Below are 27197 nucleotides of genomic sequence, written 5' to 3'. Positions count from 1 at the left end.
TTACATAAGGATGGCATAAAAAGAGGTTGAAGTGAATTGCATAAGATGTTCATTCTAAACTGCAGTCATCTTATACTCATATGAGTATACTATCATTTTCACTCCAGTTGTCTTGAACACAGAGAATATCAGGCCTCCAGAAATAGTGGATTGACTAATATAAAGATGTGACTCATAAACCCCATGGTTTAGAGTAGACCCTGTGGCTTTAGGGGACAGTGAAAGAAGATGAGATCTATACAGATTCAGGGTGCATTGTAATTGTATTTGTGTCATAATAGAAGGCACAGCAGATTAACTCACACTGTACTAATAGGCAGCCCCTTCCCCCTCCCCAAGGAGACCCTTTGTTGTTGATTACAGCGAAACAAAGAAGAGGCATCAGCAAGGCAAACTAATTAATTTTTTGATTTAACTAGGCAACTCAGTTAAGAACAAATTCTTATCGGCCCACACCAGCCGCACCCGGACGACGCTGGGCCAATTGTGCGCCTCCCTATGGGACTCCCAATCACAACCGGTTGTGATACAGCCTGGATTCAAACCAGGGTGTCTGTAGTGACGCCACTAGCACCGAGGCACTCGGGAGCCCTTCACCCCACTGTAGTCACATATACAGGCTTCAGAGCCTCAGTGTGGAACGAGACACAGCACGACAGAGAGAGAGAGAGAGAGAGAGAGAGAGAGAGAGAGAGAGAGAGATTCAGGCTTGCACATCAGAATCTGAGATGATGGCTTCACTCTCTCAGCTCATGTCTTAGAGGGGGCTCAGTCAGACGATTTTCATCTGTACTTCAGCAGGAACAGGGGGAGTGAGTGAGAGAGATTATATGCTTACCGCGTTCCCGCTCTCCAACCGAAGCTAACGTCAAATCTCTTTTTAAAAAGGGGAGGGGGGAGATGGTGAAAGGGACGAGGCGTGCGAGATAACTCAGTGAGCACGTCTGAATGGATTACCCACTCTGCTAATTATGAACAGAAAACACTGTAATTATGCATCAGAGTGGTTTTACTCTCCGTCCTCTCTCTCTCTGTTTTAATTATGCTTTGGAGTGGGAAGGGAAGTGGGCTCTCCAATTGGCCTTTCCGGAGTAGCAAAAAAGCACAGAGCCACTGAGGCGGAAAGGTGAGGCTTCATTTCATTTCGACAGGGTGCAGGGATGAGGTTCGTCATCAGAGCTCCACAGACAGAAGGACATGGCATCGCAGTAGTCAATAGAGAGGAAGGTTACAGCCCTGACTGGACCATTTTTCTACCTGATTTGAGACAGAAGGAAGAAACCTAGTCTTCTGTGGTCAACTTAATTAATTCCATTGAGATATGTAGTGTACAGATATTATCAGGAACTGGACACTGCGTTGCCTCGGGTGACATGGCATACAATATATAGGGTGGGAGCAAAGCAGCCAATGGCAGAGTAGATGGGACACTCATATCCCTTCCATTTACGGAGAGCCCTCCCAGGAGGGCACAACATGTCCGTCCCTGGTCTGGCCTATTAACCTAGCATGAAATGGCGCCCCTATTTTGTTGATGTTTATGCTAATTGGGCTCTCCAATGTAAGTCACAGCCTTATCTTTGTGACTGCCATTGTCTGGTGCCTTTGTTAGACTTAGCACATCTATAGGAGTTCTCTAAAGCATGGAATGTTATGTAATGTCTGTGGAAGTATTATAATTTTGGGGCATGTGTATTGCCTCCTACTGCCCATAGCTTGCACTACACAAGACAGATAGTAGGTAGGCACATTGAATCTTTGATAAGTCAAATCATTATGTAAGTGGTCTGGCAAATTGAGCTGCTTTTCAATGCATACTTGATGCGATACTCATATAATATTCACATTCCTTGTATGGTGACGAATTGAAGATAAATCATGATTAAGTCATCGGCATTGATTTGTAGATCTCAAAACATGAGACAAAGACTGTCATTACTGAGCCATTACGTATATATTACTAGTGTGAGACACAATTGACAGAATGTAAGCTATTCTTCAGGCATTAAGATTGTTTTCAAGGTCCAGGTTTAACAAGTCACATCATCTCAATAACCCCAAATGGCTATAATTTCCACAAATTAAACCCAATTGTAAACACAAAAAATATCTCTGTTACATGAACCCTCCCTCCGTATTGTAGTTTCTTACTCCCATTGGGAAAAGCTGCAGTTGTCAGCTCCAGTCTTCATCTCAGACAAGAGTAAATATTTTAGCATGACACTTAGCGGGAGCAGGGCAGGTAGAAGAAGACTTGGTTAACCTAGCTGAATGAATCTTAGAGGAGTCAATGATTTAAAAGAAAAACATGTCAATGCTGATCTTTGTCATGGAGGAATACTGATGCTGACCAGTGATGTTTCTCAATTTGCCACACAATCAGACTATGTATGACTGATAGATTGGTGCAGAGGCATCTCATCGGGAAAAAAGACTCCCTGTATTTTGATTATTCAGTTTAACGAGAGTGACCCTGATGGTAGCATATTGCACAATATGCACATTTTATTTCTGTATTTCATGTAGGTCGTCTTTATGAGAATTAGGTAATTTCTGGGTTAAAGCCCCACAACTCTAGATTAGTAAACTTTCAGTGCATGCAGACAGAGAAGCTGAGTGATGACGTGAGTCTTGTTAAGGGAATGTTTGTCCAAATCATTCACAGCCGGGCAGAGGAAGTCAGGTGAAGTAAATTGACATTGAAGAGTAATATTTTTCTCAGAGGTTGAGCCTTGAAACTACAGTATTCGGTAGTAATAATGAATCCTTGTAACACAGGCCTGACATTCTTTCTCCTGTCTGACTGTGTTTGTGTAATGATGTCAGGTTTCACATGCAAGGATGTCATATGCTTTTCTTTCACAGTATGTAAAATGTTACATTGTAGGATACTGCAATTGGCAAGACAATGTAAACACATAAATTACTATGTTAACCATATAATCCCATTCATTAAACCATTAAACTGCCACTGGGAGACAGATCAATTCATTCAAGTTTTTGTTTTTTATACATACTCTTCCATTTAGAGCTCATTGTTACATATAGTTAATCCAGAGTTAACATCAAAGAGCCAGCTATGGTCTGGTTTCTAATCTCCCTCATTGATGTCCAATTGAGTTTCTTTATATTGATGTTGGATCACAGAGAGTAGGATGATTGATCTGTACACTAGTCCCTTTTGAGTCCTGTCAGCATTTGCAAGTCTAACATGCCTGAGATGACACCTCTTTTATCTAAAACATGGATTTACATATAACCTACACAGATCATGTGCCATCTAAATATCATATGGATACTTGTGTCATAACTATTATTCAGGGTCACAGTTATTGGTCATTATTGGCCAGGTCCCAGTTGTAAATGAGAACTTGTTCTCAACTGGCCTACCTAGTTAAATAAATAAAGGTGAAATAAAAATTCTAGTTCCAACATCTTTCTTTGAACATGAAACCCCCTTTGGTCAAAGGTCTAAATGGCCATACATAATGTATTCCTAAAGGTACAGTATGATATATTTATATTTTTTTAATTCCAAATATTATTGATACTAATATATAGTATGCCCTCATGATTATGGGGATGCACTGCCTTCTATGGACAAAAATAATCATATGTTAGTCTATTGGACAGATATGAACAGCGTACATAAAAAAACTCAAGAAATATTAACCTATATTCGGTTATTTACGTAGGGATTTACAAAGCATCTCTGATTGGCTCCGGTAATTGACTGGAATGGAGTAGGTTAGGCGCATTACTCTTGATCCGTTCAGTGCGTAAACAGTGACATGTGCCGTCTCACACCACGGATCAAAAAGGTTTTAAACACGACAATTGTGACATTAAATATTCCACAAACGTTGTTCGTGAATAGGATTCGGGTGCTAGTATCAGTCGTTGATGGTTTCGTTGTCTCGTTGGGAAGTATTTTCGCTTTGTTCAATAAATTGTGCTCGTGCCCTACTTACGCCTCTAATGATCAAAGTAAACGTAAATATTTTGAGTCTTTAGGAAAAGGGCTCCACCAGCTGGTTACAAAGACAATAGCAGCATATATCAGACAAAGATCTTACATAACTGAGTTATTTATTTTATTTTTTATTTCATTTCACCTTTATTTAACCAGGTAGGCCAGTTGAGAACAAGTTCTCATTTACAACTGCGACCTGGCCAAGATAAAGCAAAGCAGTGCGACAAACAACAACACAGAGTTACACATAAACAAACGCACAGTCAATAACACAATAGAAACATCTATGTACAGTGTGTGCAAATGTAGAAGAGTAGGGAGGTAAGGCAATAAATAGGCCATTGATGCGAAATAATTACAATTTAGCATTAACACTGGAGTGATAGATGTGCAGATGATGATGTGCAAGTAGAGATACTGGGGTGCAAAAGAGCAAGAGGATAAGTAACAATATGGGGATGAGGTAGTTGGGTGTTCTATTTACAGACTGTGTACAGTTATTGGCTGACTGTGTACAGTTATGAATAACTATGCCTACACAAGGCTGCTGTGAATGCTCACAAAATAATTTTGACGTTGAAAATGGACGTCTGTGTAGCCCACATATACGAAAGATCATAAAACGCACTCGTGCAAATGTCTTGTGTAAAATCTTAATTTGAGCCAGTTTGCTACAGCAGGAAAATAATCCTGCAGAAACAGGAAATGTGAGTTATTATGTGGACTATAATTAATAGACATTGTTGTTGGAGTTGATTCAATTTTCGAAAGGGAAAATCAAGTATGACATTTCAAAGTGAAAATTACAAACTTCAGAAGCCTTTTAAACCTCAAATACACTACAAGTTAAACATGTCCTGCATTGCAGGAAAGTTCTCTTGCAACAGGATGATACAATTAAGATCCTATTGAATCCCAGAGCGCGTAAAACCCATAAATCTATGCGTTAAATAAACAGTAAAGGCCTTTCTTTCTCTGAATTCTCTGTAGTGCGTAGTGACACCTAAACGCACTGTAAATAACGTAGCCTATGATTTAATTTGATAGCACATCTGTCATTATAGTCTGACACCATTTTAACAGAAATGCTTGACATGTTTGTCCACTTATAATCCCAGAAGCACCATAAAGTTAGTATCACCCGTTTCGACCGTACTATCTAATCAGTCAAAAAACGAATTACAATCAATCACTGCGTATATTCCTTTGATTCAAGGACATCAAAGTCATTATCCTTTGAACCAAATATGTATATGTTATTTTTTTTGATGAATCTGCATGGACCGTTTGAGATGGACATCATCAAAAAAGGTAAAGCGATTATGGGCCATTAGGCATTTTCTTTAGTACAATAGGAATGTAAATTGCATAATAATGAGGGGTTACATTTGACAATTTATCTTATTTTTGTACTGTCAATGGATGAGTATATAATCTGGGGTTGATCATAGGACTGGACATTTGAAGGAGGACAGTGTCCTTGGTTGGAGAGGTGAGACAAAAAGTAGCCCTGAGCACGTACCTAACTATTTTAGAGGGGAATTTACCTCTGAGCATGGATGCGAACAAAATCTCAAACTTCAGCATTGAACGCATTTTAGGCACTGAAGTGGGACCTTCGTATACAACTGAAGCCGAATCTTCACAATATTTTGGATGTTTGTCTGGCACCTTCCTCCATGGACACTCAAATCCACATCATGAAAACTGGAAATATGGTATGCCTAGGGATTTGACAACGGCCCACATGCTGCAGGTTCCGACCACATCACACACTATTGATTATAGTAGCAGTTACCTCAGCTATGGATCATTTCATTGTCATCATGCAGATATAAATCGGTGTCCTACTGCAACTCAAAACAGAGTTTTCAACGACGAAAGAGGTGAAATAGTGTTATATTTGATTATGTCACTACATAGACTGTATGTTGAGGCCACAAAGTATTGAACTGTAGTGCTACATTGTTACAAAATATTAGGCCTACCGTTTTTTCTTATTCTCTTTGCTTGCTTTCGACTGCTTAATCATGTTTTTTTTATCTCAGGGTCTCAGCCTCTGTGCACTTACTTGGACCAAGGTGGAAACCAAATAAGTCGGGGCAGAATGCGTACAGTGTTCACAGACAGCCAGACCAAACAACTGGATCAGCTGTTCGAACAAACGAATTACCCCGGCGTCGAGGGACGGGCTGACCTAGCCAGGGACACGGGCCTCACGGAGGAAATTGTTAGGGTAAGAGAAGGATACGTTTGCTTTTAGAAAAGTGGTTGTGTAACTATTTAAATTACAAGTTATTGTCTGGACTTGACATAATTTGTTCTATTTCTCTAGGTATGGTTCAAAAACCGTCGTGCGCGCCGAAAGAGGCAGAAAAGCAGCACCAAGGCCGAATCCCCAAACCTGGCTACTTCGAAAAGAGACTGGCCAACAGTCTACAACAAGCGCAGCTTCCAGGGAAACAGCTTCTCATGATTCCTCTGATGATAGCAAGAACATATGATTTCTTTACACTAATTTATGTTCACTTGAGTTCATAAGCTTTTAGGCCCAGTCAACACGCGTAAATATCCCCAGATAGCAATTCATTGGTGGGCATTTAATGTAAAAACTAAATTCAATTGTTAGACCTGCAATAAATGCACATTTGAGCAATTACAGTAAGTGTCTGAGTGTATTATCTCTAAAGTTGTTTGAACAAAAGCAAGCAACAGCAAATGTAGAAAACAACATCAACTTTTATTAGATTCATAGTCAGAGTTGTAATTATAAGCATTTTCATGCTGAGATACACCATCGTAAAAAGAAACTTTCAGCAAATAAAGAGCATGCAATGAATATTATTCATGACACTATAATACATCCAACAGTACACCCCCCCAGTTAACTATTTTTGGACACAGACACCAACACACTATAAAACTGGAAAATAAAAGTACACTTTGTGAAATTATGAAAATATATTTTTTAACAAACTGCAACGACATGTCTATGAAGAAAATGAACCATTGTTGAGATAGAGTTTTAGAATAAGATGTTTTTTTTATATAATGACAGTACACCACTTAATAAGATTATATACATGTTCATAGTGTCCTCGAATAAACATAACATTTGAAGAGAGGACTCATCAAAGTAGATTCTTGTCAAGTTGTTAGTTGTAGATGATAACAAAGTGACACATTAGTGACATCTACTGGCATATTATGGTACACATTATGCTACCAGAGTGTAACAACTACACCATTTTGGTCAATCTTGGCATCAAACAACTTTTCTTGAGCATAAAATCTGCCAGTCAACCAACTATTGAACTCAACCATGTAGTAAGTATGAACAATGTTGCACGCTATACTTATTTCTAATGAACTTTTCCCAGCATAAGTAGTACAGACAAGACATTCTGATGTATTCGTACTCATTATCAAGCACTTCAGTATGGGGCGAGGATTTGTTTGGTATCTACTAGTAAAGAAACTCACAGTCCTTCTTGACACAGTAAAATTTTAGCCTTTCTTGGCTAACAGAGGGTTTTAACAAAGCGAGCTGTCCTGATAAAGTTTGCAACATTGTGTTGAGATAGTCATTAAATTAAATAAAAAAGGTTCCAAATGCCACAGGTTCTTAAGTATCCCATTAAATGACTTTGAGGTTTAATGGATGAGTTTCTCTCAAACTGGATATACTAATCTCCCTTATTCCGATCAAATGAAGCTGAAGCTGATTCCCTCATAGTATCCTTGTTGTTCAGCGGCTCTCTTACAGACCTAGTCATAACCTTACACTAGCAATATCAAAAACAACCACACATTGTTGCGTTCAGTTCCACATTGCTCAGTGCCACATTTTACAAGGTTGCGATTTCGGAAAACGACATGGTGCAAGAGTATTTAGACACTTCCTGATAATGAGTATTTTTGTTGTTGTTCCGCGGTGCTGTTCACACAGGATGTTCACAACGGTGTTCAGAGAGGGCAGGAGGAAGTTCAGGGGTTTTCTCTCCTCCTCATGGTGTTCTTACATAGTGTTGAGTAGACAAAGACACTATCCATATCCACATTGCAAAGTACACAGTTAAATATTGCTGTTTTTCTGCACATACTCATAGATTTTGACATTAAGCGCACACAAGTTTAGACGGTCAGATTTTTTCCCTAATGCTCACACCCACAAACTTACCAAAGCCTAACTTTGAGAGAGAAGGAGAGAGAAGCATGAGAGGATAGCCAACAGAGGGTGTAAACTGTGGTAGCACTGAGCTAGCAGGTGTTCCGTCTGTGCAGATTTAGCCTGAGATGAACACTTTTGGTGCAACAAAGAACCTACAGATTGGAAGGAGGGTACTAGTTTATCAAGAAACATATCTTTAACAAGTATATTTTGGTACCCTTGTAGATTTCCTATTTCTATAAACAAAACTTAAAATGTGGGCAAATAAAGCTTTTTTTTAACATTACGTTTAAATTAAAGTTAAGCAAAAGACATTGCTACTTCATGCTAAACAATAAAGAAAACAGCTTTAACAATATTAACCTAAGTGGTTTACCCTTATATTACATTTTGGGGTGAGCAGCTATTTTGGTTAACGTAACTTGGATCTGAGACCAACTGGTTCAAAAGTGCAATAAACACCTAAAACCAAGTTATGAAAGTCTTATTTGACCCAGTTATGGACAAATAAAGGTGTCTATAATACTACGATTTAAACCATTGCTAGAAAATTGTCTTTCAAGGGTACAGAAGCTATCTGTGCAGATAAAGATGTCCTTCAGTAATTAACTTGGGACATTATGATTGACATACATACGTGCTGGCATTACATTTCCTAAAACGTGTAACTAGTATTTAACAGGGATCTCTCAAAGAATTTAGTTCCGGAGACCGGGAACGTCATTTTCGAACCATGTGTGAGCATATTACAATTACACAAGCCCATTAACAAGCAAATCAATATTATATACACATTTCCAATTGCACATTTGGGAAAATTCTCAGAGTGCAAGTGGAGAAATAGTAGATGTAGGAATCCTGAATAATATTAAACCCTGTTTTCTTTTGGACATACGACATTAGAAGAACATGACCATGTATTCATGTCACATCTTTTCACAATAAAAAGGCATGTTTATGGGAAAATAAATGAGTAACACGATTTGACTCACACATGCACATTTTGGATCCATCCCTTTAGTACGACAGACAATGTGTTGGTCTCCTCTGAAATACTGGGAATTAGGATGAAGCGGCAGCAAATCAAAGTATATCAGTATGTACTTAGTCATTTGAAAGGTTCCCTAGTAGAAGCTACATGGCATGAGAAGTTGGCTGACTGGTCTAAGGGCTTTGGCAACTTCTGACAGGGTAACAACAAGCAATCAACACCAAAATAGAGAAACTTACAAAAACTAAATGAATATATCTATTAGATCGTTGCTTTTGTAGAGTTTGTGTCCCAGATTTCGAGTTACAATTATTTTGTCTCATTACTAGTGTTACAAACGGAATGCAGGATGTTAGTTAACATACAAGGCACTAGGTTTTGCTATAGGACTGACTGCAATCAAGGGGAATGGAGAGTGGATGGGGGCAGTGGTTCACTACTGTAATTCTGACAGCAACAACCAGAGAAAAGCACAAATGAAAGATGGACACTAAGAGGAGAGCAGTAGATCTTTTGAGGAGGAAGAGGAGGAGGAAGGAGAGTGTCGTTAGGACTGCATCTCAGCACGCAGCATCCAGGGGAACCAGCAGCAGAACAGCAACCTGAGGAAGAGGATGAGCAGGAGGAAGAGGAGAGGGATTCACGTCACTGGACACATTCATCAACAGGAGCTTATTTCTAAGCTGCTATTTGTTGACTCAGAGACAACACAGAGAGGAAAAGAAGAGACTCTACCTGGATATTGAACTCTCAGACGTGATGTCCTTAGGTGACCTCACCGCGTTGAATTTACGCTTTGGCTGGTTCACTAGAAGAAACAAAGAACATCTTTGGATAGAATGCAGACGTGGGAGTAGAAGGTACATCATAGCATGGGGTGGCGTGGCACGCTGGCTAACATGACTGGGCGGATTTGACCGTAGATACTTACTAGACACCTGGTGGACTTTTTTCACCATCGTGCCGTCGCCGCTCTGACCGTCCTTTGATCCGCAGATTCTGAGAGATCATTAACAGCCGTGCTTAGTATTGTACAAGACGGTCAGTCTGTTCAGAATGAACCTTTACAATCACAACAGAGAACGTTTTATATTGTCTAGCTCTTCGTCTTAGAATAAATGATAAGCATAGTTACACAAGGTAACTGTAAAATGCTTTCTTATCAATAAAGTCGTTTACGTTATCTTAGGGTCATTTTTTGAACCAGGTGTTAAAATAGGTGTTATGTTACCTCTGTACCCGAGATGGGGGTGCAAAGACCCCGTACTTGGGCAGGCAGGTGAAGTAGCGGACACCAAAAACAGACCCGTCATGCTTTCCTGTGGGCTGCTCCAGCTCCACACCAAACCAGTAACCTGGACACACACACATCATCAATAGTTCAACTTGATTAAACATTTCTAAGCATTTGTCAAACATTTCTTGAAAAGATCACCACCAGTGTTGCAGTGACTTGATTTCACAGCAGACCTACCTGGGGCAAAGTCTGTCTTTCCGTAATAGCGTATGATTCCCTGCTTCACACCAGCAACCAGCACCTGGTCTCCAAGTTCCACCTTCACCCCATCTGGGTCCAAACTGGCCACGGACATAGACTTCTTCCTCAGAGCTGATGGAGGAAATCAAATGTTAGTTAACATGTTATTTTTAAGCAATAAGGCACGGGGGGGGGGTGGGGGGGGGGGGGTGGTATATGGCCAATATACCATGGCTAAAGGCTGTTCTTAAACACGACGCAGCGCTGAGTGCCTGGACACAGCCCTTAACCGTGGTATATTGACCACCACCAACCCCCGAGGTGCCTTATTGCTATTATAAACTGGTTACCAACGTAATTAGAGCAGTAAAAATATATAGTTTGTCATACCCGTGGTATACGGCTGTCAGCTAATCAGCATTCAAGGCTCGAACCACCCAGTTTATAATGTGTTATAAGTCTATGAGTCATGTGTAATTTATGTGTTATAAAGTCTGTGAATCAACAGATGGCTTGTTGTGCTCCTATGAGAATGAATGCCATGGCCCTTGATGGGGAAACTCTTTTGTGGAAGCAGCATTTCAGTTGTACAACTGACTAGGTATCCCCTTTCCCTTTCTTGTACCTTTCTCTCTCTCCATTATTTCCTTCTTTTCTTTCTTGTTCTTTCCTGTGACACGGGAGAAGTCCATGCGGGGCGTCTTGGGTGTGGAGGTGACAGAGGAGGGGGCCAGCTCAACAGCTTTGGCGATTTTCGACACTGGAGCAAAGATACCTTCAGGACAATAGAAGTGATTAGAGAAAACCCTGAAAAACCTGCATTACATAAAACCTGCATAAAATTGACAAAAAAGTTATGAAATCAAGTCTTCTCTTTGCTCTTTTCTCACGGGGAATCTTAGCGCATTTCAATAGATTTAAGTAAGAATTCCCAAAATGTGAGTGAAATAACAGGTGGTTACCCAATTTGGGGGGGCAGATGAAGTAACGCACCCCCCCCACACTTCCGTCGTTCTTGCCCTCTGGCTCGTCCAGCTCCACCCCTACCCATTGGCCGCTGGCGAACTCCGTGGTCCCACAGAAGCGCAGCGTGCCCGTCTGTGGAGGAGAGACTGTGTGAGGTCTGACATTTATATTGGATTTTGACTATCAAATTGAATTAACCGTATTGATCCCCACATCGAACAAAACACGTGATTTTTATTCTTGTATTATTGAAGGTGATACCAGGCAGGATTAAATAGTTAACAACACTTCTCCACAGCACCGAGGTAGGACTAGTCTCAGAGACATCTCTGACCAGGGCAGCATGCTAATCTGCTCTTTTTCTGTCATTCATTACTACTGAGATACTAGGTCCCAGGCCTGGCCAACCATGTTCCTGGAGAGCTACAGCCCTGAAGGTTTTTGCTCCAACTCTAATCTAGCACACCTGATTCTAATAATTAGCTGGTTGATCATCTGAGTCAGGTTAGTTACTACTGGGGTTGGAGCGAAAAACTTCAGGAGGGTAGCTCTCCAGGAACAGGGTTGGGCAGCTCTGTAACTAGGCTATGGTTAGTAGTCTACCCATCTCAACACAATAACATGTTTTAAGTGATTATGTTGTGGTCAGTAGGACATACACTATATATACAAAAGTATGTGGACAACATCTCAAATTAGTGGATTCCAGTTGCTGACATACAGTAGGCCACACATAGGTTTCCAATGCATTTCAAGTGCAGTTAGTGATGCATGGTAAAAACCAAATGAATGCACCAAGGGAGACTACGTCGTTTAGTGCAGTCAGTAATGCGGTCAGTCATGGAAATACACCTGAAAACACGATTAAATGTGTTCAGTTATGCAAGTAGACACAGGTCGAGGGCTACCCACCTGCTTCAGGTGATGCAGAGCTGAGATGTCAATTTCATCACTGCTCGATTTTTTGGGGAGCTATATGTGTTAACACAAGTGGGAATAAATGTTTGCTAGAATTCACGTTCTCTTCTCACACAGTACAACAAGCAGCAGGGCTCCACCATATAGGATGAATGATACCTCATACTGGCCACTATAAAAAAGATATAAAGATAATTGAAAGCCATTTAAATGGTCTTAGGCACATAAACGCGCTCACAAAATTCAGCAGTTTATTTTAATTCACTGTTTTCAGTCTTTGAGGCTCCCATTTCTTACCCTTTGCCTCCCAATCCTGACAAACCGCACACACACACCTTCATGTCGTCCAGCACCACACGGTCGCCCAGTTTCAGGCCGATGGAGGTAAGCATGAGGTTGCCAGGGATGTTGTCGTAGTTGAGCAGGGTGGCGCGGGGCAGGTTGCAGCTGAGGGGCACAGAGTCCAGCAGCAGCTGCTTCAGCTCCTTGGCCACCATGGCCGCCTCCGCTTTGTCCAGAGTCATGTCCATTGGGTCAGGGACCACCTCGGCCGGCCCCTGGCCCTTATCATTCTGTCAGAGAGCGAGACAGAGAAGGAGGGAGGGAGAGAAAAAGGGAGAGAGAAAGGGACATCAGAAATAAATTGGCATATTTGTGTCGAAGTCATCCCCACATAAAAACAGAAACAGAATCTGTTTTATCTGAAACAGTGTTTTTAAAGAGCGACTGCCCCTAAAAAGCAACATCTCATTTTGAAAATGGTCTATGAGGTATTGATATGAGCCATAAAACATTTATTCTACTGTCAAAATTGACTACAAAGTCTAAATAGGATAGTTTTGGTCATAAAATCAGTCTGAGATTTGTGAGATGATAGAAATAAAGTGTATGTCACGGAATAAAAGGGTACTGTAACAGTTTAGCTTTGATTGGGTTTATTTCAAGCCTGCCCACATGCCTACAGCTGGCAGCACCCAAGTAATCATCAATTCAGCGCACAGCTGCATGAGACCTGATCATAATGTCCATGGTCAATTTGGTTTGACATTCGATAGCCCTATGGGGCTAGTTAGGGACCATCAATAAATTACACAATGTACATGGGACAATATTTTTAAATGCCAATAGATCCAAATTTCAATGACCTAACAACCTCAAACCAACTATAAATTGTAGAAATTCAAATACAAATATTGAAATAATTTAATGAGACAACTAAAAGGTGGGCAACAAAAAAATATTGCGCCATTTACATTGTGTAAATTATTTATGGTCCCTAACAAGCCTCAGCGCTATCAAATGTCAAACCAACTTGCCACGGTCGCACACCAGCTGGCTAAAGCTAATTGGTGAAAGAAGTTGGCTAGCAATAGCTTTCTTAGGCGACTTCAAGACCTGTTAGACTGTTTCACGTTATCTAGAAGGGTGAGTGACTGTAACCGTGTACTGTTTTGAGAGAGTGAATGTACAAACCAAAGACTGCTTGCCACGTGCAAACACACACAAAAGAGACACACACATTAAACCACCTCCCCAGACAACTCTCGTTTGGCTTCAGTTATTTCTTAATGACCAAGCTGAAAAACGAGGCTAAATCAGGAAGTTCAGCTCCCTTTTAAGTTGCCAAGAAATCATATCAAACAGACGTGAAACCTCAGATGCACACCCATTCTATTAGGTCCACCTATCTACTGTGGTACCGGGTCAGACCCCCTTTTGCCTTCAGAACACAAGGTGTCGGAAAAGTTCCACAGGGATGTTGGTTCATGCTGACGCGATGGCATCACGCAGTTGCTGCAGAATGGACAGCGGTACATTCATGCTGCGAACAGCCCGTTCCATCTCAACCCAAAGATGCTCTATTGGGTTGAGGACTGCGCAGGCCACTCAAATAAATTGAGCTCGCTGTCATGTTCCAGGCGATGTCCACTCCTCAAGTGTACAGTGTTGGTGATCGCGTGCCCACTGGAGCCGCTTCTTCTTGTTTTTAGCTGATTCGAGTGGAACCCGGTGTGGTCGTCTGCTGCAATAGCCCATCCATGACAAGGATAGACGAGTTGTGTATTCCGGGATGCTGTTCTGCACACCACTGTTGTACTGTGGCGTTATTTCTGTGTTTGCTGCCCACCTGTTACACTCTTAGAAGAAAAGGTGCTATCTAGAAAATTAAAGGGTTCCAGGTAGAACCCTTTCTACAGAGGGTTCAACATGGAACCCAAAAGGGTTCTACCTGGAGCCAAAAAGGGTTCTCCTATGGGGACAGCCGAAGAACACTTTTGGAACCCTTTTTTCTAAGAGTGTAGCTTGCACGATTCTTGCTATTCTCCTTCGACATCTCTCATCAACAAGCTGTTTTCGCCCACAGGACAGCTGCTGACTGGATGTTTTTTGATTGTCACACCATTCTTGGCAAACCCTAGACACTGTTGTGTGTGAAAAGCCCAGGAGGGCAGCCGTTTCTAAGATACTGGATCCGGCGCGCCTGACACCGACAATCATACCACACTCAAAGTTGTTTAGGTCACTGGTTCTGCCCATTCTAACGTTCAATCCAACAGTTACTTAATGCCTCGATGCCTGTCTGCCTTTATATAGCAGGCCATAAGACTCACTGTCTGTAGGAGTGATCAAGCACCTAATAAACTGTCCAGTGAGTGTATATGCCATATTCAATTTCAGCATTTCTGTTTGTAGTTAGTTACCATGAGAGACGTACAAAAGAGAGGTCTAGTCAATAGTGCTCTTACCCTGACAGAGGGGTTGGCTCCATGCTCTAGCAGACACTGGACTGATCCCAGACACAGGTTGGAGGCAGCGATGTGCAGGGCTGTGCCATGGTGGAAGTCACTGCAGGTGGAATTCAGCACTACAGAGACAGATACAACCAGGTTCAGATCAAATCAATCTGAATTGTAAAGCCAATGTCAGCTATAATCTTAGTTTTATTCTAAAAGCGTAAACCAATTCCTTCTCCTAGGGGTCTCTGAAAGCATTACCAATTTAATCTCTTAGGAGTCTCGTGTTGTGTTTGAGCCCCATGGTCCGTAGACAGGAGAATAACAATGAGACAAAACGGCCACAATCAATGGTCAGTGTGGTGGAGCGATGATAAATCAATGTAGGAGTTAATGAAATGGCTTTGGGTCAATGCTGGTAGGGGCTGGATGCAGTGTTAGTTCTGATTGGAAGTCCAGGGATGGGAGGGAGGAGACATACAGGACATACACCAGGAGCATGCTAGAACTGACAGGACATGCCCAAGCAGTAGCTTTGGAGTGTGAGTGTGTGTGTATACAGTATATGAGTGAGTGTGCGAACAGGGTGAGGAAAGTCATTTGGGGAGGTTTATTAGTCTCCAACAGCTCCTGAGGACTGACTATGTTGTTAGTTGGCTAGGTAGGCTACATGGGTTGTGTTGACGCTACTCACCTCTGGGTTTGGAGGCCTTGAGGAGAATGCGAATCAGCTCTGGCACGTCGAAGTAGGCTGCGTAGTGCAGGGCGTTCATGTTAGTCCAGCGGCTGCGGAGACTTACGTCTGCCCCCAGGGAAATTAGCTGATTGGACAGCCTGAGGGCAGCGGCAGGGTCACCTGGTCGGGGTCACAAGATGGACAAAATTTGTAGGAAACTACAGTAAAACTGCATTGAATCTTAAACTAAAAACACTTTATTTTATGAAAGTTTTATTGAGGATTCAGACATTTGAAATGAACAATCAGTTGAGGGTTTGAGAGTCTCACCGACTCCATGGGCCCCGGCTTTGCAACTGTAGTGGAGCAAGGTCATGTCTGTCAGTCCGTCACGGTCGTTGACATGGCAACCACGCTTCAAGATCTGAGAGGAGACAAGGACTGTTCAGTGAAGAGAGAGAGAGAGAGAGAGAGCGAGAGAGAGAGAGAGAGAGAGAGAGAGAGAGAGAGAGAGAGAGAGAGAGAGAGAGAGAGAGAGAGAGAGAGAGAGAGAGAGAGAGAGAGAGGGGGGGGGGGCTAGGGGAAAGGCAGAGAGAGCAGAACTATCAGATGCCTTTAAAACACTATGAAACACTAAGGCCAGTCATCACTCACACATACAGCCCACCCCACCCCAGGGCCATAGCCTCTCATCTCTCTGAGTGATGCTCCCTGTGCTTAGCGTAGCCATATTAGCAGGATGAGCCATTCACACCCAAATAGCACAGACGACACGTGTTAATGAACTCTAACGATGGGGAAGGTGGGATGGCTTCCTGCTGTGTCATGACTTCCTGCTGTGTCATGAATTTAAGCGCCACGTTCATTGCCACTGCATTACAACTTCATCAGAGGCTGTCCTTGCTGAGTTGCATCCATCTACATGAGGAACCGGCAGCCATTTTGGATAGGTAAAACATTTGAGGGACACAAATATTGAAATGACGGCAGTCGTTACTGGAAGTGACATTCATTTACTATGCTGTTTCAACTGAATATCTAAGCTTGTACTCGGTACATTGGAAACAGTACCAATAGGAGATAACAGCAAACTATTCATGGCGTCCTTTACAACGTCGAATAACCTCCGTCAATGTCTTGCTGAGTGTCAGATGTGCTATGGAAAGCCATATTCCCAACGGTGAAGATTTGAAGAAGCAGTGAAACTCCAGTTAATTAGCTCTCTCCTCTAGTGCCAGCACACAGCAGTGACGGGTGTCGAGTGACAGGTGAAAAAGGACCCATCCTGATTCCTGAACTGGACTAGCAACTATCCCGGGACAGTTCAATATCCACCAGTGTCAATCAAGAGAGACGAAATTAGCACACTCTCCTCAAGCCCTGAGATTATGCCATTTCATACAGAGACATGTAGTCCAACTGAACGAACATGATATTATCAGACAGGTCCTCTCCCGAGGCTTAACGAGGACACCACCATGCACACTTTCATGATTCAACATGAATTCAACATGGATTCAACATGAATTCAACATGGATTCTATAAGATGGATCCCTGTAGCTGCAATGCTAGCACGAGGCTAACATTGTCGAAAAGGAATTTGGGGCTAGTAACTGATATTGGTGGAAATTCTTACTGTCCAAGTAGCTTGTAAAGAAGCGGTGGCCAATCTGTATGCGCCAAAGCCATACACTTCTGATTCGACTTCATTTAGGACTATGTTAGGTTGAATCAGGTGCGTTACTGATTTGAATGGAGCAAAAGCCTACATCCACATAAGCCTTTTGCAGATAAGCCAATGCATCTCTGTTAATGAAAATACTCTCAAATACTGTCAAAAAGACATTGACTATTTGCCAGAGGGCTGAGGTTGTTTACTGAAAGTGCAGCAGAGTGGTTCTTTGCCCATATCTGACATCCTAGTCTGATTTAGAGTCTGTCTTAGTGCAGAGCCTGTTTGGGTAATGGAAAGACCCTATTATCTCAGCCATCAATCACAGCCATCATGGCGTCCCGGGGGACACCCAGGAACTGAGGCTGACTTTACGATCAATCCTAACACTAAAGCTGCATGGCTAAGAGGAAACCGAGTTAACTAAGAGTGTATATTTGCTTGGTGTGTGTACATGTGTTTTTATGGGGCATATCTTCCCTCTCTCCAAGACAGTAGGGCGGGATTAGGAAATTAGTCTGAAACTTGAAGTATGCATATGTCATGACGTTGGCCTGAGTGGGGGAGGTTTATACCTTTCCCCTTTTTCCTCTCTCTACTCTACCGATGTGACTATTGAAAATCCCTTTGTTAACATAGAGAGTCTGGTGACATCAAAAGATGGGTAACGGAACCATATTACGGTAATCCAACCAGTTGAAAATATGCGTTGGGACTTAATGAATATGATGTCAGTTCAGTTGGCGTCTGAGACATGATTACTGATGATAGGACGACATAAACTGTATCTTGGAAAGTCTACACATTATAGTTATCAGATTCACATGGAATTGTTGTGCAATTTAAATGTTTAAATATGAACCTATTTGTGAAAAGATTAAATGTAATTTTTTAGCTTCTTAATGAGAAAACGGTTTGTCAGAAGAACACCACTGTGCTCACTCAGAAGCCCCGCCAAAGTGAACAGACATGGGTTGTAAACTATGAAACAGAGCCCTCTCTCCCAATCCTAAATAAGCCTCTTGACGAAAATGTAACTTTCTGTTCCGAGGACGTTAGGGCGACGGTCCTACGTTAAAAGGGCTCAGATAACCTAACGAAATCAGCATCTAATTTCAACGTGAAGATGACGGTCAACACGCCGAATGGATGAATTTCGACTATACCAGCCAGAATATAGCATGAGCTTAAAAGTATGGCAACTTGGTATGAACTTTGAACTCTTATTCACTCCCGAAGTGATACCTCCTAGCCGTTGAGTTAGCAGCAGTCGCTGTAAACGTGGGCTAGGAGAGGATGGACAGAGTATCCATTCTACCATGCTCCAGTTCACCAAGAGACACTCTTCAAAAGACAAACCGGCCTTCCATCGACGACCAATCTACCGAAGCGCAGCTCAGAGTAAATATTTATTGCATTCTCCTTTTTCAAATGTGCGGTAATTTAGAATGCATAAGATAGTGTATTTACGATAGCATAGCTTCTCCCTTTGTTCCTCAGTCTTCCCGCTCTTTCACTCAAACCCCCCCTTTTCTTTGTGTAACCAGCCGCTATATCGGCTCCATTCACCAGGTCCATCAATGTATGATTAATTCTGTGTATATGTAATTCTGTGTGATTAGTTAGGTATTTAGTAAATAAATAATTAAAACAAATTTTGTATTGCTGATTCAACTTGTTAGCCAGGGTTCGTGAAGATAAGAATTTACAACTTTCAGATGAGACTGAAATAAGGCGAGGATTAAATATTGACTGCTATTGATGTAAAAGATTACTAGGTCTTTAAGAGTTTATTCGGAAGATAACAGCTCTATAAACATTATTTCGTGGTGCCCCGACTTTCTAGTTAATTACATTCACCCGATTAGCTTAATCAGGTCATATTAATTGCAGAGAAATTATTTTATAGAATAGCATGTCATATCACTTAATCCGGCATAGCCAAAGACACAACACATACTTTTTGTTGATTTACATTCCACCCTCATCACTCTTCCTCTTCAGGGTTATGAGAGTTCCTACTCCCATGGTCACAATAACACTACCGGTACTCAAACTGCAGTAATGGTTAGTCCTGAGCTAAAGCTGTGCACTTTCATCTGAGCAACAGCAATATAAAAGGCAATCGACTGAAACATAAACCACACCTTACATGACAACATCCTTAGTAAGAAGGTGTTTTGTGAAAAGTTCACTAGTAGAGCTTCAACTTTGCTAAAGTGCCCCAAGGGGTTGTTTGTCATGCCTCCAACTGAAGCCAAAGCCACCAAGCCTCCCACAATACAGATCCCATTATAAGACAACCCATTAAGGCACAAGACAAACATAAGATGAGTATTTCCCAATCCCATGCCATACACATACACATGCTTATTCAACACCACATACTGTGTATGGGCATGGGACTGGGAAATACTCATCTTATGCTTGCCTTGTGCCTTAATGGCTTCTCTTTGTGGTGCCTTACCAACGTGGAGGCTCAACTAGTGGGTTTGTCAAAAAACACTCTTACTAGGTTAGTGTGATAACGAGTCTGTAATCTTCTAGCAGGACCTTGGACAACAACAACCGCTGCTGACCGGCTCAGAGTTGCAGGAGTTCACCACAAAGAGCGGTCGAACAACACAATTACTAGGCCTGCATCGACTGCATTCCTCCAGGGATCAAGGAACTTGATGCGTCTGCCCTGTTGGCAGCTCTTAAGAGCACGAGAGCAGAGTAGCAAGCTGAGCACAGACCAATGGACTTCTCTCCTTACTGCTAATGCAGCATGTGGTGATGGTGACCAACTCTAGAAGGTTGCATGCAGCTGAAAGGCCACTGCTCTTTAGATAGTAAGGGATTTAATACATTGATATTGTTCATGAGATTTCAATGAATTTGAGCTAAAAGGTGTGCATTGTTGTGTGTTACAGTATGTTGATGAGCGTTTCCATGTTCTCTTCAACTAATGACTGCATGGTGAATTTTGTTTCCTGTGTGTATTGTATTTTGGTTGGAGACCTGTATCTTTGGTGCACTATGCAGTAATATACTGTATCTGTCTGTTATGTACAGTAGAAATAAAGAAAAGAATGATATGGGTCCAAGCACAGAGCCTTGTGAAACGCCAAATTCAACTTTGTAGGCCAGGGATGGCGTCCCGCCTCTTTTGTAGGCTTGCGGATAAATTTCCATAAAAGGAACTCAGTCGGGATCTCAACTTATTGTTGCGAGTTACAATATTAGAATATACAAGGTGCAAATTTGGTTGTGCATCAGCAATTTTTCTCCTGATATGTCAGTCGGACAGTCTCTCAACTAGCCCATGTCAGCTATCATTTTTTAGATCAGTAAATTAGTCTAACCAGCTATCTAAACTTGTATTAATCATACCCGAATGAGTTATACAATTGCTAAATCTTCTCTCCGCCCCTTGGCAAATCCTGTAGAATAGCAGCAAACGTGCTTTATAACTGTAATATTTTTTCTACGTTCAATGGTAAAATGTGTAGAATTGGAGGAAATGTACTTTAAAACGTCAATTGTTCCTTTCCGCTGTCAAGAGCAGCAAAATGTTTTTCTCGCAAGTTAGGCCCCCCCCAACAAAAGGCTAGGGCCGGCTCTGACGGCATGTGTGGGTATGAATGTGGTGCAGATCCATGAGCCACTGAGTTCAGATTTTTTGTGGCCTCCACCCACATCAAAGATGACCATCCCTGCTCTAGGCCTGCAGCTTTCTACATATATCTGTATGTTTCTGCCAGTGTTGTGTCTGAGCTGTATATTCAGGCCTGTAGTCTGCTGAAAATCCGACCGGCAGTAACTCACCTCGTTTCCGATGAGGTCGATTTTGTGCTGGACCTGTGGGACCCACTGACGGATGATGGCAAACAGCTCTGGGATGGTGGTGCGTGGATCCAGCAGGATCTCCAGACACGCAGGATCATTTGGGTCAAAGAATGTGAAGACTGGAATGGTAGGGAATGCCAACAAGATAATTACCCTCCTCATCAAATCAGTATTACATGTGCCTCTCTTGCTATTTTTTGTTCTTTGTCAGACAGCATATTGACTCATTCTGAATATGTGATATTAAATATCATATTGTTTTATTATTACAAAATATACATATATTTTGGGTTGTATTTTTCAGCATGCCTGTTAGTGCACTCTATTTAATTACTTATGGAGTTTTATGTGGGACATCCAATATTTCTGTCCTGTTTAAAAGAACCGTTTCTAAAAGCAGCATTTGGTAGATTGAAGCCCTACCGAAGTGGGAACACAATTGATCTTACTTTGTTTTTATAATACACCATCAAAATAAATGCATTAAAGCTTGTGGGCAAACTGAAATAAATAGCTTCACATCATTTTAGCCTGCAGAAACCACTTACATTCATTGGCATAGTGTCCAGCAATACCATACTATTTGCATATAACAGCCCCAAAGTCAAGATCCATCTACTAAAAGGATCAATAACATGCCATAAAAGGCCTTGTTCACTTATTTATAGATCATATACATTTTATTACATCTTTTCATTATGTTTCTATGAATCTGCAGAGGTTGTTTTGACCAGGCAGTGGTCTGTGCTTGGTGAAAGGCTCTTTGTGGACCGAGGCTACAGCAGCACATGGCCCAGAGCCCAAAATCCACTGTTACATATAAAGTAGTGTTGAGTAGGGAGCATGATAACAAAGGGACTTGGCCTGTATTCACAAAACGTCCCAACGTGTTGATTTGGCGTCAGGTCACTCCTGTCCATATAATCTTATTCATTATGACCTAAAAAGCAAAACTGATCCTAGATCAGCACTCCTACTATGAGACACTTCTTGTGAATGCGGGCCCTGGAGCCTGAGGCCTAGGACCCACCATAGTCTTTGGGGAGGGGGGCCTGGGCAGATGGGTGGACCATGGGCCTCTTCCGGGGCTCGTGAACTGGGCTCTGGTACTCAGAGGCAGGCTGGGCCTCCTCCTCCACCTCGGCAGTCTGCTCTTTAGTCATTCTGCTAGACGTTGGCGGGCCTGGAAAACAAGATGGATGACAAACATTCCTTGAGTGGCACTACAAAGCAAACAGCTCCATCGCAGGTTTTTCTGAACAGTTCTCATACGTCTGTTACTCAGCCAAGAGTCACATGAAGTAGTTGCTTACAAGAGTCTTGTTCCCATGGCAGCCTATCTACTCTGGCAAGTCTATACCCTCACAGGCTCTAGGGCCTGTGAGGATCGGTCAGTAGTGACTCACTGATAACTGCACTTACTGACAAGAGATGAGGAGGCTCAGAGAGCAGACAGGCTAACAGGCAGTCTAATTTATTGTACCATGTCAGTGCATGCTAATACTAAGCCTTAATGTCCATCATTGCTCTGGACATTGCTAAAGGGCTGAGCTATATTTTACAAATAGTATATGCAGCAGCAGATTTCGCACATCCGTCCTGACTATGGGAAATCAAGGATGCATGTACTGTACAGTATGTGTTGGACATTGCAGCACTCATTTCTGAGGTGCTGCTGAACAAACAGTAAAACATCTATGTAAAAGCCTTATAGTATCAGGATGTCAATGCTAATGCAATTTATATACAACTGTCACGTTCCTGACCTATTTCTGTTAGTTTGTTGTATGTGTTAGTTGGTCAGGACGTGAGTTTGGGTGGGCATTCTATGTTGTCTGTTTCTATGTTGGTTTAAGGGTTGCCTGGTGTGGCTCTTAATTAGAGGCAGGTGTTTGGCGTTCCTCTAATTGAGAGTCATATTTAGGTAGGTTGTTTCACAGTGTTCGTTGTGGGTGGTTGTCTCCTGTGTCAGTGTTTGTCGCACCATACGGGACTGTTCGGTTTGTTTGTTCATCGTCATTTATGTGTAGGCTATTTTCCCTGTTCGTGCGTTCTTCGTGTTTTATTGTAAGTTCGTATGTCCAGGTCTGTCTACTCCGTTTGTTATTTTGTTTATTAGTCAAGTGTATTTCGTTTTCGTGTTTTCCGTCTTTACTTTAATAAATATCATGTCTTCACAATCCGCTGCATTTTGGTTCAATCCCTGCTCCTCCTCTTCGGATGAAGAGGAGGAGGACAACCGTTACAACAACACAATGGACCCTTTAGCCTATTATGTTGATATGGCCTGACTGGATTTACATCGTGAAATAAATGTTCAATCTAGGGTCAGAGAATAAGCTATATGTATGTATTATAAATACCTCCTTAGAACAGAACCATTAACACAACTGAGAAACGGTTTATCCCAACATTGAAATGGGAACAGTCTATGATAGCGTAAATTATTCACTGGGTCTTTTTTGTCACATCCAAGGGCTGCTTCCTCCAAAGTCTGACTGCACGGTGAGCACACCACATGTATCTAAATCAGATCCATCCGGCCTGAAAATTATTACGCTGCCAAGTAATCTAATACACAGACTATATTGTCCATCCATGCCTCTGCTAATCCTTTAGGATTTTTAAATAAATCCAGAGAGAGAGAGAGAGAAGAAAGAGAGGCAGAGAGAGAGAGAGAGCTCATCACACAATCAGTAAAAGCCTTATCGTATTGCGCAGCTGTGCTACTGTATCAGTCTACCAACTCAAGCATTATCGGGTCAAACAGTGAGGCAAAAACAGAGGCCATACAGTGGTCTGTGCTGTATTCGTTATGCTTAGGGTAGCTACATTAACAGAGACCGATTCTGCTGTGATACAGACTCAAAGCCAAATGAACAACCCCCCCCAGGCAGATACCATCCTCCTGAAACTCTACGAGTTGCCCGTTTCCTTCAGTTGCATCATATTGGGGGGGTTCCTAGTCGTGTTTGGATATGGATACATACCATGGATACATAGTCAAGAGAAATCATAGCCTGGATGATTTGGGAGCAACTGTCCCTGCGCAGTGAGTCACCTTACCTACAAGCTCCTACATTTTACTTTGATTTCTTCCTTTAGTTATAGACATTCTTAAGTGCTTCCCATGATTTGCCACTGAATCAATAGCCACTGCAGAATGGGTGATACAACAAGTTGCCTGACATCCCAAAAGGATTATGTTGAAACAAAGGGTATCCAAGATATAGGGTCCGATGACTGGTAGATAACTATACCCGTGCTGTGCAATACCTGTCACCAATTATGACTATTTAACTAACAGAGTCCAGTAATGGCAGCCACCATCTTCTCTTCTGAGTTGCCCTGCTCCTCCTAGTTCCTACCCCTGATCTGACAGTAGTGTGTTTGATAAATGAAGTCTCAGTCACAGACAGCATTTTCACTGGAATAAATGTGGTGTATAATTAGCAAGAGCATATTACTTGTTTAATTAAATCGAGTACCTTATATGACTAAGTCTTATGCAACAGTGCTCATATGAGTCAACAAGATGTATAAAACCTGGAGGCAAATACATTCAGATAGCAAAATATGAGGAAAAACAGGTGCAACCAACCTTACAGATGTTAATCTTCTATTCAATACCTATTGTAATGGAATGAATAGTATTTTACCATTTGGCTGGGTCACACTAATGCCATCCTACTGAATTTGACAAAAACAATAGGCCAGAGCTTGTATGTTTGAGTAATTGACAATAAATAAAAACAATATATTAGTGTTGCAATGAGCAATAACGCAAAATGTGCATATTGCATTGCTCTACAACCTGCATAATACAAGGGGAAAAAAATAGAAAAAACGCCCCGTTGACAAACAATGAGAAAGATGCTGGAGGAGGTATATACAGATCACATGTGCAACTATTTATTTAAGCCAATAACAATGAGAAGACGCATAATCTCTGCGCTGATTTTTTATATTTGCGCTTATATGATAAAATGGGCGAAAAAAAAACATCCGCCAGTGAGATTTCATGGAACAGTGTTTTCAGAGCATCCATCTTTCTAGGCTCGGTATCAAGACAAACACACACGCTGTGAAAAACACAGGAAGCAAATACATTTTATCAAACAAAATATATCCAATAATTTGAATCTTATATGCATGCATAATATTCATCTTACCTCAAAACAATCCTTTTTGATTATCTCAAGCTTTTCCTCGCGGCTCAGCCAGATGAGAACAGCAATGGTGCTGAGGCTGCTGCTAAAATGCTGCGAAGGTCTTTCTCTGTGCGTCACGGGCGTGAACACGCACGGACCACAACCATACACAACGTAGGCTACGAGCACAATTGTGAGTGTCCTTCCTTGGCACAGGAATTCACCTAGTTACCACAGCCACAAAATTGGCTATAACTTAAAAATTAATGAGGTAAAAAATTGCTTTTTGATCTTAATTTAAGATTAGGGTTAGGTATAAGTGTGGTTAAGGTTAGGGTTAAATTTAAAATTGCATTTTAAGAAAATAAATTGTAGAAATGGGCGAGGTTTTTGACTTTGTGGCAGTGGTAACTAGTGACGATCATATATATATATATATATATATATATATATATTTAAAAAACATATTCTTCACATTTTCTAACAGTACATATTTTAAAATATATATTCTTCACATTTTCACATTTTCCAACAGTCAAAAAAAGATATATATATATATACATATTTTAAAAAGATATATATTCTTCACATTTTCTAACAGTCCATTTATATTTTCTAACGGGAATATACATTTGGGTGAGTTTTTTCTCTCGCCTGAGTAGCCTCGTTTCACTGCCAAAAATAAAATGAAACCATCTAATTCGTTTTCAGCGAAATAACAACACCATGTCAAATAATTAACATCCAATCACATTACCTGTCTTGCGGGAATTCCACTGATGGTCCATATGTAGCCAAACGTAGCTGCTGCTCATTCCGTTTGCTCGAAAATTGATAAATGGTTAAAAAAGTAAGAGACACATACCAGCTCTACTTTAAATATGTATATATATATATATATATGATCGTCACTAGTTACCACTGCCACAAAGTCATAAACCTCGCCCATTTCTACAATTTATTTTCTTAAAATGCGTAAAAGGTGTAGTACCAGCTCTACAGCAGTACTACACCTGTACCTGTCGACGACACAAGTTGTAATGTTTCCACGAGGACATCCAATGCTAGCATCAGTAATTCTACATTTGTTGTTAGCCCAGCTAGCATTGACACTGACAGTTGTAAATCTGATGCAGCCGAAGAGCTACTGCCTGCCCCCTTACACAGGAAAGCACCGAACAACAGACAGGGATGTTGGACCATCGAAGAGGCGCAAATATGATGAGAACTACATTGTTTTGGGGTTGGCTTATTTTGGGAGTAGGGCCTTTCCTCAGCCGCAGTGTGTTATATGTGCAAAAGTACAATCTTACAACTCGATGAAACTTTCACTCTTGCGCAGACATTTAAAAACAAAACATGCCAATTTGAAAAATAAACCATGGGAGTTTTTTGAGTGAGAATTAAGACGACCTTTGAGTAGTAAGACATGTATAAAAGCAACAGATACCATTAATATGAAGGGGCTAGAAGCATCTTATATGGTGAGCTTGTTGGGGAAAAGGCCCCAAAAACTATACAGACAATTTCCTCATCAAACAACACTGTTTCACGGGCATCAGTGACATGGAAGGAGATGTTTTGAAACAATTACTACTTCGCATACAAGCCAGTGAATTCTATGTGTTACAGCTG

General features: G+C 41.4%; 1 protein-coding gene and 1 long non-coding RNA gene across 3 annotated transcripts; one reads left to right on the top strand and one right to left on the bottom strand.

Moving 5' to 3' along the window:
- The first annotated feature begins 723 nt into the window (after positions 1-723).
- Positions 724-6701, top strand: LOC129832258 (uncharacterized). Its single transcript, XR_008755894.1, has 3 exons — positions 724-1126; positions 6022-6209; positions 6309-6701. It is a non-coding gene; the product is annotated as an uncharacterized LOC129832258 (long non-coding RNA).
- LOC129832237 (CAP-Gly domain-containing linker protein 3-like) lies at positions 6695-25712 on the bottom strand. 2 transcript variants are annotated; one of them, XM_055896156.1, is made up of 15 exons: positions 25584-25712; positions 22442-22594; positions 21391-21530; positions 16238-16331; positions 15926-16087; positions 15244-15362; positions 12832-13068; positions 12491-12550; positions 11575-11710; positions 11238-11387; positions 10610-10744; positions 10367-10490; positions 10067-10134; positions 9871-9943; positions 6695-9737 (listed from the first exon to the last, which is right to left on the bottom strand). In XM_055896156.1, the coding sequence occupies exons 2-15, from the start codon at positions 22572-22574 to the stop codon at positions 9683-9685; spliced, it is 1686 nt and encodes a 561-aa protein (XP_055752131.1). In that variant the 5' UTR covers positions 22575-22594; positions 25584-25712; the 3' UTR covers positions 6695-9682. The 2 variants fall into 2 exon arrangements, with proteins under 2 accessions (XP_055752131.1, XP_055752132.1); XM_055896157.1 differs by lacking the exon at positions 12491-12550 and having other exon boundaries at positions 25584-25711.
- Between the last annotated feature and the right edge of the window lie 1485 nt (positions 25713-27197).

This window comes from Salvelinus fontinalis, chromosome 33 (assembly GCF_029448725.1).
Source record: "Salvelinus fontinalis isolate EN_2023a chromosome 33, ASM2944872v1, whole genome shotgun sequence".
Taxonomy (NCBI): Eukaryota; Metazoa; Chordata; class Actinopteri; order Salmoniformes; family Salmonidae; genus Salvelinus; species Salvelinus fontinalis.
This window is presented reverse-complemented; position numbering and strand designations above follow the sequence as displayed.